Consider the following 15,769-nt stretch of genomic DNA (forward strand, 5'->3'; position numbering starts at 1 on the left):
GATTCCCGGACAGGAAACGCAACCTGGACAGAATCAGAATCAGCGTTGTAGCATTGCTGCGTTACTGTCACTCAGCGCAGATCTGATAAAAAAAAAAAAAAATAGTGGAAAACTTTGCGCAGCATTTGGCTCAGACCTGTAATTAGTCCGCACCACCACAGCTGCGTACCTAACACATGCAAACACACACAGGTATCTGCTGCTCGGAAGAAGGTAAAAGCAGCGACTATAAATCTAGCAGTAGACTCTTTAAATGGGGAACATTAATCAGCACATAACCGGCAAGATCAGAAAGAAACTTCACTGAGGTTCGAACTCAGTATCCAAAAATAACAGCTCTTGCATGACAGCATCTTAATACTCATATTTCCTGCTGTCAGTCAGGGCTAGATGTGTTGATCATGCATGCCATTAAAATTAGAAGCTTAAATTTTAGTGCTCTATATATGTATGGTGCTTGTATCCATCAAGCAGAATAAAATAATTGATTGGATTTTTTTTTTTTTTTTTTCAGGTCAGATGTACCCATGGTAAGCTTGATGTGATCCAATGGGATGCTTTTAAATTCTCACTGATGTTTCCTGGAGAAGTTCTGCAGCCGCTAATACTACCGCCGAAAAGGATAGAGGTAAAATAAGCTAAAGGCTGCCGCTTAGCCTGATGCCACTGTAGAGTAATAAATGACCATTAACGCGGTAGAAGGAGGAAACGCATCTTACAAGTTGAAAATATCCAAGAAAGTCAATTAGGTGAAAGAAGTCAGAATGTAAACAGATTTGTTCCAGGAAAAGTTATTTTCTTCATCATTCGCAGCATTCCCAGTCATAGCTTTGGCGTCATCAGAGTCAAACTAAAAAATACTTTAGAGTCTGTTTCAAAATTCGACAGAAGTTTTTTGTCTTTTTTGTTTTGTTTTTTTGTGCACCATAGCATTTTCTGAAGCTAGTTTCTTTGGGATTTGTGATGTCATCAACCCAAATACGATAAAACCGAAGAGCAGAGCTGTTTGCATTCACAACAGACTCTCTTTCTTTCACAGTCCAAGTCGATGTGAAACATGAAAGAAAAAACTCAAGATTTATGGCAAAACCCAGATGGACAGAATGCGTATGTGCAGCAGGTACCGATTTTTTTAAGCATTGTATATTCAAATTGCAGCTGCAGATCTTGATGGTTGACAAAGAAAGAAAAAAAACACGTCAGACAACAGGAGTTTTTGGTGAAGTTGATACTAATAGATAGACGGTGAGATTACTCATCAAAAAGCCCCATTCATGAGGGATTATACAGCCGTTAGCATCACCAGTCGTCCAAAGCCTGCATGTTGGATTGGAGGAGAGGCGGATGGATGGATGTTTTGTTTTAAAACTCTTTAAAGCGTAAAGCCCAAACACATCTTCCACTACTTATTTTACGTTTATGCAGGGCTCAGGAGTTTCCAATTGTCTTTCAATTGTTTCTTAATGAAGCTGAAAACATATCAAAACACTTAATATCCTAGAAGGGGTGCTTGCTGGGTAATGGTTTCTGACAAGGGGTTTTTCTTTTCCTCACAAAGACTTCTCCTTCAGCACACAAAGCCCGCGGCTGCTCTTTTAATCAGCAATTCTTTAGAATTGTCTTTCGGGATCATTGACCGGCACGCTCCGTCCAATAAAAATGTTTGACGTTTCAATAGATGCAGCCGAGCAAAGCGCATTAGTTCTGCAGCATTCCCGCTTTCAGACGCAATTACAGAACAACAGGGGCGGAAAGCAAATTGACAGTGCAGGAAATCATTCATTTGAAAGGTTAAATATACCATGTACAGTGTAGCTGAAGCCTGTCTGAGGAGCCCTAATGAAAAGCTGAAAAGAGAGTTTTCAGCGACGGGAATTCATGCCGAATAGCCGTCCTGCGTTCCAAAAATGAGCAATCGGAATAAGCTGTAATTCATAACTTTATCACCATCTCTGTTGTATTTATTTTTTTCTTTCCAGTGAACCGTGAACAGCACTAGCACAATTGAAAGGAAACCGTCCATTATCTACATTAGGATGCAGCTTTATTTAATTAGGCAAGATGTTCACTGTGAAAGAAGTGCCTGAGCAGACTTTCGTGATGCAGCTCTGAGAAATAATTAACTTAATCTGGGTCAGAGACAACACATTATCATCAGCTTTTTTTCTTTTCTTTTTTGTCCAAAGTGCAACACCATTAATTTTCCCCACTGGTTCGCAGACAGAACAGAGCCTGAAACATTTGGAAACCGCGCCGTAACGTTCATGAAAACACACAGCTTCAGACCGCTGTATTTACTCTCCAGTGTAACAACAAAGTTGACAGGAGGGGTTTTAATAAAACTATTTAGCATTTTTGTTGTTTACAAATGTTAGCAACTCTGTCCTTGATAAGAATGCAAATCTCCCAGAGGCTTATAATGTATGTAATTATTCATCTTGCGAATAGAAATACAGCTAAAGATATGTGGGCATATTGCAGATGTGTAGCTACTGTCAATTTTTTTTTTTTTAACTTTTTTTTTTTTTTCAACAACAGGACAAAATAACACAAAATCCTAAAGTAACAATATTCTAGATCTGAAGATAATGACCAATATCACCAGAAAGTCTTGGATTGAGCTTCTGCTGAATTGAAAGAAATATGTCAAAAATAACTACGACAGACTGGCGACCTGTCCAGGGTGACCCCGCCTCTCGCCCGGAACGATAGCTGGAGGTAAGAAGGATGGATGGATGGATGGATGGATGGATGGATGGATGGATGGATGGATGGATGGATGGATGGATGGATGGATGGATGTCAAAAATAAATAAAGCAGTTGAAAACTGATAGCTTTTTCAGAGCCATCACTAGCTGAGCATGGGCGAGTTTTTTTTTTTTTTTTAAGTTAAATTGTCGTAGACGTTTGCATTAGTGAGAGTTTCGCAAACATCTTTAAAAAAACCATAAACTGAAACCACATGTTTATTTCTGAGTAAATATTTTTGAAAACGATGCTCTTGTCCTCTCCAGTGTCGTTTCTTTTACATTTCCAAAGGTTTCACGTTTAATTTTTCTCCCAAGTGGTTTTGCTGATACGCTCACTCCTCAGATGAAGGAAGCAGATCTTCCAGAGAATCTCTAGCTGACTTTAGAAATGAGTATGAAAAAAATAGATAAGGGAAAATGACTAAACTTTGGAATAAAATCTGAAATAGTTTATTTAACTGCAATGAAAGCTGTTAATAGCGCGTCATTACAAAACATTTTATCTTTTCAAGTTGCTTCGTTGTTTTTGTAGGCACTAGTTTTCCAAACACAGTCCTCTAGTAATGTGTTTTACTGAACTGCTTGTTTCTGAAAGTTGAACCTGTGATTCCTGGGGATCGTTTTCTTGAAGCAGAGTAAATAAAGCAAACCTGTCAAACTTACCAAGGCAAAGCAAACCAATCTATCTTCTTTTGGCAGTCGGGGTTAAATTCTTTACCCTTATTATATTTTCTCCTCCAGTAATTGCCTTTTCTTCCTATTTCTCAGGCTCTGTAAAGGGAATTGATTAAATTGTGAGTCTCGGTGGCCCGGCAGGAAGAAAAAAAAGGGTCTGAACCTCAGTCAAGAAAAACTAGAGTAAAGCCCCAGGGGCCAAGTAAGTCTGGCATATAATGTATCTTTATCCATGACTAATAACACCATGTCTGTAGCGCTCACATTGCAGCTCAGCCCTGTTGCTAGGTGTTGCTAAGCACAAAAAGTAAATCAATGCAGCCTCAAATCAGTCGGCGTGTTTCTCGTGTGATCCGAAGATGCCAGGCTTTAATTTCTAATCCTAATTTTGATCTCTAGGTACTGGCTTTAATTGAATGCCAGGAGAAATTCCCCCCATGTGGATTTCCAGACATTTTCTACCCTCAACATTTCTCCTGCCTCCAACAAATCTTTACTCCCTCTCCGTCTGCACAATTATTGTCTAACTTCTGCTCCGAACAAAAGTTTTTAAGCCAATTCCCTTTTAAGAGAAATCAATCAGTCAGAGTTGGATTCCTAGAGCAGAAGAAAATTAAATAATTTATGTGTGAGCTGAGGGAATGAGCCTGTCCAATTGCTTAACAAGGTGTCGTTTTATATTCCTGTGAGGTGGCTGTGTGTCAGAGTACAGATAACCTTTTCAAATACCAATTTACTTTTCCCAATTACTTAGACACACTCAATTAGCTGAATTACCAACTTTACGTCACCTAGTTTCTCTGACACACAGCGTGTCAATGATCCCACTAAGAAGTAGGCGAAAAATACCAGGGGCCTTGTGTAAAAAGTGTGCACAAAAAACTGGTGTTTTTGTTTTTGTTTGGAGTTTCGTGTAAGTTCGGACGCATCAATAATGGTCTGACCTTAGAGATTAACTGAGACCAACGCCAACCTCAACACTTAGTGTAAGGGAAACGGTCAATGTGAGAACACACACGGCTCTCACCAGAAAACACGTGATGAAAAATGCAGACATGTACCGTACGTGTCTGAAATCAGAGAGGACAAGAAGAGGAGGCGCACCGACACAGCTGCTGATCACACTGGAGTCCCAGCAACATTTCAGAAGGAGCTCAGTGGAAATGAAGGGATTTTAATCTTGCAGATGTGTTCCTTTCACAGATATGTCATTTTTAGATTTGCCAGGGGTAACCCAAGGTAACAGGGAGAGAAACACTGGGAGAAATCATCATCTTTGATTCGGATCAAGACTAGAGCCGGGAGTTTAATGTGTCAGTTAAACACTAGAAAAGACTATTGTTGTGTTCGAGTTGTGCTTAAAGGAGTTAGCCTATCAGCAAAGCTATTCAAGCCCAGAATAGCATCTCAATGCTCAACATGCTGCAGACATCCGCAACGCTGACGTCAGCGTCCACACTTCACATTTCTAAAGAAGTGTTTTTGTTTTTTCTTTTTTTCAGAGAAGCTACATGAGTGATCAGATTGAAACACTGAATAAGCCCTGTGCTTTGTGTTACACCTTCGAAAGATTCAAGTCGTAACGCGCCCTCTGACCTCCAGCCCATGTCTTTTACAGAAAACGTGTTTCTCCAAGAAACATAATCCAAGAAAATTAAACGTGTTTTCAAACCCTTCTTCTTCCTGAGCCTCACATTTGAAACAGACATTGTCAGAGGATTTACTCATCAGGACATGCAGCCGTTGCGTCATGTAATCATCTCAGATCCACTTAAGCCGTGGTCCAGTCTGGGAGGTGATTCTTTCACCCACTTCTCTATTACATCTGATACTTATTTAAACCGCACGCACAGTTATTATGCAAGTCTTATTTCTGAGGATTATTGTTATTAATCACCAGGTGTAGCGCTCCATTTTAATCCAAAATATTAATAAACCTCAAACATGGATGTTTAAGGAGGCAGTATTTTGTAAAATATAATTTTTTAAACTTTATATCATGTCATGTTATTCCTTCATCAAAACTTTACCTGGAGCATTGCCTTGATTCTTTCATGTGTGTTTGAGAAATCCTTAAATCACCCCTGGCAACCATTCAGCTGTGCAAAACACCCAGATGGACGGAGCATCGTGTTCGAGTCGCAGCGCCTCTACCCCCTCCCCCACTGCAGTTTCTGAGTTTCTGTCTCACAGAGTAGTCCTCCCTCCCTCAGCTCCTTCAGACTAGCCAGGAGCAATTAGCAAACACCTGTTGGAACTGAGCTGAGCTCTTTATAGGAGCTACTTCTCAGTGAAACGCTGGTAAAAAAAAAAAAATAGTTGTTAAAGGATTAATAGATGTTGTGATGTTGAGCGCAAAGTGCTGGAAAGAGCAGGACTTTCTTAAAGAGACAGAGGTCCGATTTTAACCCAGACAGATCACCAGTCCATCAGAGCAGATGGAAACCCAAACATTTTCTTATGTTTATTCAGGCATGAAAAATCAGTTTTTTCATTAAGCTCCCATGGTCAGTATATTATGGTTTCGGTTTACTGTCAGACTCTCTTTTCTTATCAATCCTGTTGATTCAGACTAACACAGTTCCTTTATTGTGCTGCATATGCAGAGGTTGCTTTTTGCTGACGGGGCTCAGCAGTCAGATCTAAGCAGCAGAGCCTTTGAAAGATGACCCAGTTGTTTTTTCTTTCTTTTTGTCAGATTTTCTCTGTGCATTTCTGATGCAGTTTTAATAAAAACAAGCTGTCAACGCTGAATGCGAAGCAGAGTTACTGAAGTAGGCAAACAGCAAAACAGGGGGAGTGGATGACGAGGCGAAAAAAGCCTTTTTTATTTTGTGAAAAAAATAAATAAATAAAATGTATAATCAACGTATATTCGCCACAGCACCTCTGTGTAAGTGTGAGAGTGTATGTTGAATTCAGAATGAATAAAGTATATGTAGACGTTTCCTGCTCCACATCAACTGAAAACTCTGAAAAATATCCTCAAAGAAGATCAGGAACTCATACGGCTCACACGAAGTCAGACGGGTTTTAACGAAAAGCCAAAGACGAGGGTCATGGGCCTGGAACTCCAATAAAAAGGTGGCTTCATATTCATAAACCTGGAGCTTTTAAAGCCGGATGCTGAATACCGGATGCCCTCCTGCCGAGCCTCTGTTCTCAGATTATCCCGGTGTCTCTGTAACCCGGGCGCCAGCCAAGCAATTTATCCATGGAGGATTGGGAGATGTGTCGCCTTGTCAGAATGTCACCTTTTTCTCTTTTTTTTTTTTCGCTCTCGTGGCTCAGTCTGCAAAGCTCGACTTCACACTCCCCGCAATTCTCTTTCATGCATTTCGAGTGCTTTTATTTTTCTCTTTTCACATTATTCTCTCTTTTCATGGTTCTGAGATCAGACAACAATTGTTTGCTTCTGTGATTTCTTGGCGTGTTCTGTGCTACATCACGCACCAGCTTCACTTTCAATACATACCAATAATATTTTCTTCCTTTTTTATTTTTCTTTCCTGTCCTAAGAAGTTTATCTCACTCAAAACCATCAGCAGTCCTCATCCTCTGAGAGTCGGCTCCAAGCTCAGAGAGAGTTCTTCAGACCCAACCTTCCACTGACTGCAGCTTTTTCTCCTTTGACACATATTGTTGGAACTGAAACACACTTCCTTTGTCTGGGACGTCTGAATTTTCTTTTTCTGCCTCCCAACCATAATTTTTTAATGAATCTGTCACTTAATGGTAGCTGATGTAGGCGTTCAGGATTTTGATGTATGATACCCAAACTGAGATTGACAGACTTTGCAACTTTGGAAGCTTTAAAGTTTTGTGTTCAAGTTTTTCCAAATTTAATGTAAGATATTTAAAGTAGTATAGGCAATTTGGAAGTGTCACCTAGACAATGTCAATAAACATCAATCAATAGGAATTTTGTGAAGACGTTGTCTGCATACATTTACTCCCCCCCCCTCCCTCAGTCTTCTTGGCAGATCTTCTCAAGCACAGTCTGGTTGGACAGTTTTTAGGTCTGTGCAGAGATACTTAATTAGCAACACACTACACACGAACTGATTTCACTCACTAACTTCACTCACTAACATTCAGAGGTCAGATGGAAAATCTTGCAAAAACTGTTGAGACCAAACAGGAGCTCAGCGTGAACAAACGTGGTCGACTAGAAAAGCACTGCTGATAACTTGTGGACTATATATATATATATATATATATATATATATATAACACAAAAAGATGTGACGCTCACCAGACTATCTGGTTTTGTTTTGTCTTATTAAGAACTCCTCCTCCTTGTCTACATATCACACTGAACAGGTTGGGTCTCGGGGAACAGCCCACACATTGCGATATCGGGACAAGACAACGCAGCACGTCGAATATGGTCGATCGAAGTGGTCAGATCCACTCTTAAAGCACCACACATGGAAGAATCTCTTAAGATTGTAAGAGTCATCCCGATAATCAGGCTGTCCTTAACATTGCTGAATTGGCAAAAAAAAATCTGCCAAAAAATTGCATGTGAACAGCAGTTTCTGATGAAGACTCTTCATCCTCACCTGCATCATCCAGTCGCCGCGTCACGTTTATCTGCCGCCAGCCTGTCAGCATCGGACCATGCCCCGTCACAGCCAATCACCGATCTAGCTCCTGTTTATAAGGACCTTCAATCACGGCATCATCCGCTCTCCAGCCGTGTTCAACCCACCTCCACCTCCATGTTCCTGGCTCGTCCAGGCCTCCATCCTTTCTCTGACCACCAGTGTACGGGGCCCAGGGGAAGACATCTCAAATCAGCATTGCAAATGCTCATCCAAGCTTACTGCAATTTACAGCACGATGTCTTCTGCCGGGTTCTGAGAGCCAAAGAACTTTAATTCATCTAGTCGATAAAACTTCTTAATCGATGAGTCTCTCCAGATTGAATTTATATTATGTGGGGGGGTTTATGTGGGGGGGTTTTTGTTGTTGTTTTTTTTTTGGGGGGGGTTCAGATAGTGTAAAAGAGTTTTGTGTTTACCTTCTAGTCGGATTAGACGCCTCATCTCACCTCGCCTTATTTATTTTTTCTATATAAACAATAAATTATTGAAAAGTCCATTTACCACTAAATGAAACACACTAAACAGATTAGTTAGCTGCATGGTTTTATTTATGTTCATTATAATAATTTTCCATTTTCAGCTAATAAAAATGTGATACTTAAAATTAGACCAATAAAAAAACAGCATTTCCAATACAGAAATGTGGGCTTGATGAAAGAATGCTTGACACCAGCTTTTAAGATGCTACTTTCAAACGACGCTTTGAATCTGGCAAACACGCCTCATCAGAGCGCATATTCTAATTTATTGAATACGACTGCATGGCGTTAAAATTTCATAGTGTTTCTTTTATTTGATCCTGTTCATTTGTATTTGTGCTTCTGGGTAAGAAACAGGTGAGAGAAGATCTTCAAAAAATGAATTACAGAAGCACGCAAGTACGAACATAATCTTTTTTTTTTTTTTCACTGAGCTTCTCGCATAAAAAGACATTCAAACTCCTAGTGAGAAACACTGTCTCTGTATGCAAAGACACCATTGTCTGTTTCACGTTTGAAACGGTGCACACGCATTATGTAATGTCTCAGTGGTGGAGCTCTGATGATGGTTCTTCTTCTCCCAGTAGGAAAATCTGTGGCAGATCCTCATCCATGGCGGCTCTCAACTCAGACAGCTGAAGATGTGTCCAGGACTGAAGGACTAAAGCCAATTTGGGGACAACAAGCTTCATAGCCTCCTGCTTATGTTTTTTTTTTTTTTTTAATGCCTTTTGCTTCACAGCAAACCAACTGTTATTTGGCATCACATCGGTGTTTGTGAATTGTTTTAGAAATTAAATCCTGTTAGCCTGCGAGCGCTCGCGCGTCTCAAGGCCTACGTCACCTCCTGCATATTTAACGCAGCCCTTTCAGGTTTTATTGGTTGCAGTAAAAGCTAGTCTGATATTAATAGAGGAGATGAGTAAAATGCTGCCGCGCGTAACGCAGCGTTTTCGAAAGGTTCGGTCCTAACGGAGAGATGAAAATGCCAACAGGCCTTACGTCGCTCGTTCAGGCATGAAGCGGCTTACTGCGAGGTGCCTGTGCGGATGTTTTAAATTAAGCGTTTATACTTCAGTCCCGACAAGCCGGACCTTTTTACACGTTATTAAAAAGTGGACTTGATGAAACATTTTTATCGTTACTTTGTAATTCTCCTTGATAGTTATTTCCGGTCCTTCAACCCGACCATGAAACGTGGCGCGCTGTGTGTTCACCAGGAAACAGGAGGACAAAACAAGAGGTGTCACACTATCCAAAAATATATACATCTAAAAGTCCTGCCTTTTAAAACCACTGGACTTGAGAAGCAAATTATTCTTCAGTTTCTCATCTTAATAAATGTAAGGTTTTCATCTTACAGTCCTCCTTTTTAAAGACAGGGAATTTCTTGTGCCCACATTTTATGTGCAACGTTTCAAAAAGGCAGACGTTTATGGCGGTGTGACAATTCTTTACTTTTACCATTTTATGCTTGCATGGAAACCTTTGCATTTGAATGCAAAAGAATAAATGGGTTATTATTGGATTAATATTCACTGCAGCAAGCTGTTGACTCCAGAATATCTCCAGAAGGTAGATTCTCCGCTTGCTGTGGCCCGGCTTCCATCTAGTGGTGAAACTCTGCAGATACAAACAGAGAGAGGAAAAAACAAATCCATGGATCTACTGTCTATATAGTGCTTGTGAATCCTGGCCCTCATGATCCACTGTTATCTACGTTTTAGGTGCTTCCCTTCCTACAAAGTGGGATCATCAGGCCTCTGATGCGTTTGATGGCATCCCGAGGATCACTGTGTCACCTGACCAGAACTCACTTGCCAAGCAGTTAGCTTGTCTCTGTCATAACAAATTGTATCAAATAAAAACTGTGTGCTGCCCTCATTGCTCTATGTTGGTTTTGTAATCAGTTAATTACCTTCTTCACATCAGAGATGACTCCTCTTCAGGTTTACTGACGAAGCAAGGGAGGCGAAACTGAAACAAAGTGCAATTACTCTGTGCTTGCCTCAAGTAAACTCAGTAAAAGTCACTTTTTTCCTTTTTTCTTTGTGCTGTCTATCTGAAGTGGTTTAGCACATGAAATATGTTGACAATGTCAATTCACCAGCAGTAAATATTTTTTCACAAAATAACATTTCCCTAAAAGTTGTCAATAAAAATGACAAAGAACATAAACATATCAATACCATGCACATTTGCTGCCCGATTACCTCATACTATATATCCTGTGTTACAGCATCTTGTTACTGAGTGTTTCTCAAAGTGACAGCTGTGAGTTAGTGAGTTTTAAAGATGATGTTTTTACTCCTTAACCTGCAGCAAAACACCCGCTTGTTGTTTTTACATTGTATTTTCCAAGGTTGAGCGTTAAGGCTAACGTTAAAACTTGCTTACAAAGTCTAATTCAAACAGAATATATATATATATATATATATATATATATATATATATATATATATATATATATATATATATATATATGTGTGTGTGTGTGTGTGTGTGTGTGTGTGTGTGTGTATATGTGTTTATCACATGAAATCCCAATAGATCACATTGCTTGTGGTTGCGATGTGTCAAAATGTGCAAACTGCAAATTAAATGAGTGCTTTGGCAAGGCTCTGCAGATCGACCACATGACAGACAGCAGTTAGACAGTCTCAGACCTTTAAAAACAAGGACCAGTTCTGTGTGTCATCAGAACAAGACAAAAACAAAACCGTCACTTTTGGCATCCGCAAAGGAATCTCAAAGTTTGGAGAAATCGCGTCACACCGTGTGTGTGTGTGTACGCTGCATGTGCGGCTGTCGGCGAGAAGAACATGAAGCAGCGGTGGCTCGGCTACGTATATATAAAGAAAGGAATCACTCTGAAGACTGACTCATCGCCGCATATCATGCAAACACATGCTGCATGTCACATCATTTCTCGTATTTCTGCTTGTTTTCTTTTCCATCAGCATGGCAGCCTGAGTGTTAGGGAGGCGGGGCAGGCTGAGAAAAAACCGATGCATCACTGACAGGCTCACAAGCTGGAGGAGTGAGGTAAGGCCTCAGATGAGTCACGAGTCGTCGTAAAAAAAGCTGACCTGTTAAAGCACTTCTCTGCAAACCAGCAGCAGTACAGTCCAGGCGCCAGATTTTGATGAATCCGACTCAACACAATCGCCTGAAAGTTGAGATCTAACAACCGATTTTCATTTCTTAGAGCTCTTTCTAGTTCACACTTATTTCTTGAATCGCAAAATGCCACTATATATATATATATATATATATATATATATATATATATATATATATATATATATATATATATATATATATATATATATAAATCAATCAATTTCTATCATTTTCTAGCCAAGCCCTTCCTCATGTAATATTAAAATTCTGCTCTAATGAGACTGGTAAATGTACAGCACTGTGAAAACGTATTTATATCACTTGAAATCTTTCATATTGTGCTACGCTACAAACAGTAACATGTTTGGTTTGTATTTTATGAGCTAAACAAACATGTAGTGTCAAGTGACAAAGCAGAAGGAAAACTAAATATCTGCTTTTCGAAGGGTTTTGAAAGTAAAACTCTTCACAGTACAGTGTGCTTTTGTATTCAGACCATTTTTTTTTTTTTTTTGCAAAGTAGCTCAAGTTCAGTCAAATTGGATGAAAAGTGTCTATAAATACCACTTTTTAAGTACTGACCCAGACTTGCAGGTGGATTTACTAGTTTGGACTTGTAAACCCTTTAGCACATTTGATCTAATCGCTTCCATTGCAGTTCTGGCCTTTTAGTGACATCATGCTGGAGGTGGAAGCTCCATCCCAGACAAGTATTATCCAGGATTTTCCTGCATCCCTGTATCTTACTTGTCCATGCTAAGGAAAACCATCACCACATCATGATCCTGCCACCACTGTGTTTTATTTTGAGGTGCAGAGTTAGTTTTTTTTTTTTTTTTTTAACCACACACAATTCTCGTTTGCACCGAAGAAAAATTGATGATCAACTCTTCATTGCTTAGAAGCATTGAATGCAGGAAAATGCATTATTGTAAGCTAGAATTACTAGTAAGTCACATGATTGCTGGATGCGACATTAAATTGGGTGGAATGCAGCACAAGCTGGGACTCTGGTCAGTTAACAAAATGGTTTTCATTTTCATCACAAACTCACGACTCTTCAGCCAAACTCTGTGGGATAACGTAAAACCAAGACAAACAATTTAAAAGACTTTGGAAAAGAAATATGATTCACAGATCATCACATCAGCTCACTGTCACTCCGCAGCGCTCAAGTGAGCAAATAAACTGCAAATGCAGCTCGAACTTTTGAGCCAAAGAGGGAGGAGAAAGAGACATGCCGTCACTGAGCGCTGTCAGCCATCGCTGTCTCTCGCTGGTGATTCAAGCTTTCCCAGTGATTCACGTCTGTGCAGAGACTAAACAACAGGCCCAGAGTGTTGTCACTCTTCTTTTTCTCACCACCGACATCCTCCTTCTCGTATTATTTCGCCCCTCCTCTCCATTCATCTCTGTGTCCGTCTCCCCACTGCTTCCTGCTTGCTAATTGTTGCTGTGCCCACACACCCGGTTATTTTTCCACCGAGCGCGCACCAGCTCTCTCTCTCTGTCTCGAGGTCCTTGTTGTTAGACCTCCAGGACGTTCAAAAAAAAAGAGAGAGAGAGAGAGAAAAAAGAAAACTCCTAACACACCCTATTCCACCTGCGGGCCGGTGCAGCCCAGCAGGGGATTTCACTGCGCTGATGACGGGGCGCACTCTTCCTTCCTGAACCCACATAAATCTGTCGATGGCTTCTGTCCTGGAGTCTAATATTAAAGCTGTTTTCCATCACGCCAAAGTGCAAGGAAGGGAAAGCTATTGTTAATTAGCATGGTCTGGTGTAGCTGTTAGCACTGGCCACGGCTGGGACTCACCCCTTATTGTTTATAAAGAGCCTCCATCCTGACAAGGCCGACTACTGCCGTTAAGGAGGATCATTGGTAATAACCCAGCCAGTCACGATGCATTCGTTCTTCTTGAAAAGCACTGTTCACACTCTTTCTACTGCCCGCTGATTTATAGTTTGAACCTCTGCCACAGTTGTGCTCCTGCCTCTGTTGAACTGTGTGTAAATTCCACTTTGACTTCTCTTCTCAGAAAAATGACAAGAATGGACTTGCAAGGACATTTCCACCGAGCGAAGGACTTCTGTCATCTCACAGAATACGAGAAACTACCATCCTGAGGCTATAATCAAACACACACACAAACACGCACACATCTCCAAGCATCCTTGCACACTTTGCAGGATTTGTGTTGGTTCAATTGTGAAACTGCAAAAAAAAAAAAATGGAGGCAAAAGTCATTTAGATTAAACATTTAATTTCAGAGTTCAAAAAAGGGATGCATGAGTTATTTTGCAAAAGCAAAATACGCTTTAATGTATATCTTCAACACAAAACGACAGAATAAATACACTGACGGGTGCTGCAGTTTTGAAGATGAGGTTTCTACAAAATAAAACGCTCACAAAGCAGTTCTCTTCACAGTTCTCTTCATTTTTCAAAGTCTTACATCGAGGAATGTAACAGAAACTTTAAAAACCACAAGGAATGACATTTATCTGACTCCATGTCATCCTTTTCGACAAGCACGCTTTCTAACGGTTTAGATTAAACGTTTAGAAATGCTAGCTCATAATACTTCCCCCCCCCTGCAGTCCACAGAGTTCAGTTAGCTGGTCCTGCGCCCAGTAGTCTCATTTCTGAAAGTCTGTTGCTGCTGTCCGGTTCTCTGGGCTCACAGTAGAACCCGAGTCTGTTACAGTATATCTGAGCACAGAGGGAAGCTGTGCTCTGGCTCCTGCATGTAGCTCACCTGCCATGGAAGCCCCAGAGTAGGAGGTGGCTCCACAAAACTGTCCACGTATCCCTGAGGACACGGGGTCCACATCCCCGCCTGATACCCCAACCCGTCACCCATCTGAGGGTATCGCAGCGGACTGGGTGGGAGATCGTCAGGGCTGTTGCAGTGTCCACGAGAGGCGTAAAAATGTCCCTCAGTTGGATAACAGGGGTAGTGTGGTGAAGGTGGACATGATGTCGCCCCATTATCCATGTATGCGTGTGGATCCGCAGACAGCCTGTGGAGGTGAGGCCCCTGTTGCGGCTGCAGCTGCTGAGAGATGTGCCAGGGGACATAGTTTTGATGCTCCAGGCGAGGAACTCCAACTTTGGTCTGCTCCAGTCGAGACCCTCCCACCACAGCTGGTCCTGCGGGCGACCTGTGGCATTCCCGGTGGCTGCACGGCTTGTTGGGAGGATTTGAACTCAGGAATACCGAGAGGGCAGAGATGCGGTTGATGGCCCTCTGCAGGGTGGCGATCTTAGACAACCGTTTGCCGCTCAGGTCATGATTCAGGGCAACTCGGAGAGCATTGAAAGCTTGGTTGTAGTCCATGATGCGCTTTCGCTCTCGCACATTAGCAGCCATTCTCCGAGCCTTCGAACGGACCGGTCTGTTGCGCTTCTTGTTCTGGCCTTCCTCAGGGTCGCTAGGACTGCCCTGGAAAGACTGTTTGACACCTCCATCGTCATCGCCTTGTCCCAGCACGCCGATCTCAAGCTCTTCCTCAGAAAACTCGGAACCGGTGACACTGCTGCAGCTCATTGTCTCAATAATGCAGACACCAGACAAGTCCCAGCAAAGTCTGAGAGCGGGATTCGTTGGTTAGAAGTTGCCTGCCTCATCAACGCGCTTCTTTGGCGTGTTCAGTGAGTAGGGCTGCCGGTGTTTGCTGCTGCCCAGGTATTCTCTCTCTGTCTTACTCCTCTGGTGCACCGTGGTTACCTTTACCTCAAAAAGACAGGTTGGTCTGCTTTTTAAAAGATCTTGGAGTCACATGGTACAATCATTTGAGAGGAATGATGCACTCTCTCGCCCCTTCCAAGTTTATGGGCGCCCTGCAGGCAAATGGCACTGTCACCTCCTCCTCCTCCTGCGCTGACTCTCCCTCACATCTCTCATCGTATCATCCAGGAGAGCTGCAACTACTAGATATTTACACACACTGCATGAAAAGAAATATAGCCTTCCTTTAACTGTCTGACATTAAATCAGACCGATCTTTCCTCGTTTTAGGTCAGTTGGAATTACCAAAACTATTTCAAATATTCTTTAACAACTTATTGAAGTGGTTTATTAAACTAGTTTTTCCTTACTTACTCTCATTACGTCAGTACCTCTGTTC

At 41.4% G+C, this 15,769-nt stretch overlaps 1 protein-coding gene across 1 annotated transcript; it reads right to left on the reverse strand.

Moving 5' to 3' along the window:
• Positions 1-14,340: 14,340 nt before the first annotated feature.
• On the reverse strand, positions 14,341-15,189 carry bhlha9 (basic helix-loop-helix family, member a9). Its single transcript, XM_014986411.2, has one exon. The coding sequence runs from the start codon at positions 15,187-15,189 to the stop codon at positions 14,341-14,343; it is 849 nt and encodes a 282-aa protein (XP_014841897.2).
• Between the last annotated feature and the right edge of the window lie 580 nt (positions 15,190-15,769).

The sequence above is a fragment of the Poecilia mexicana genome, unplaced genomic scaffold, assembly GCF_051168715.1.
Source record: "Poecilia mexicana isolate PSO_F unplaced genomic scaffold, ASM5116871v1 scaffold_14, whole genome shotgun sequence".
Taxonomy (NCBI): Eukaryota; Metazoa; Chordata; class Actinopteri; order Cyprinodontiformes; family Poeciliidae; genus Poecilia; species Poecilia mexicana.

What these genes read in the sequence shown, in the direction of transcription:
- bhlha9 (XM_014986411.2), bottom strand. Translation starts at nt 15,189, where the DNA reads ATGAGCTGCAGCAGTGTCACCGGTTCCGAGTTTTCTGAGGAAGAGCTT.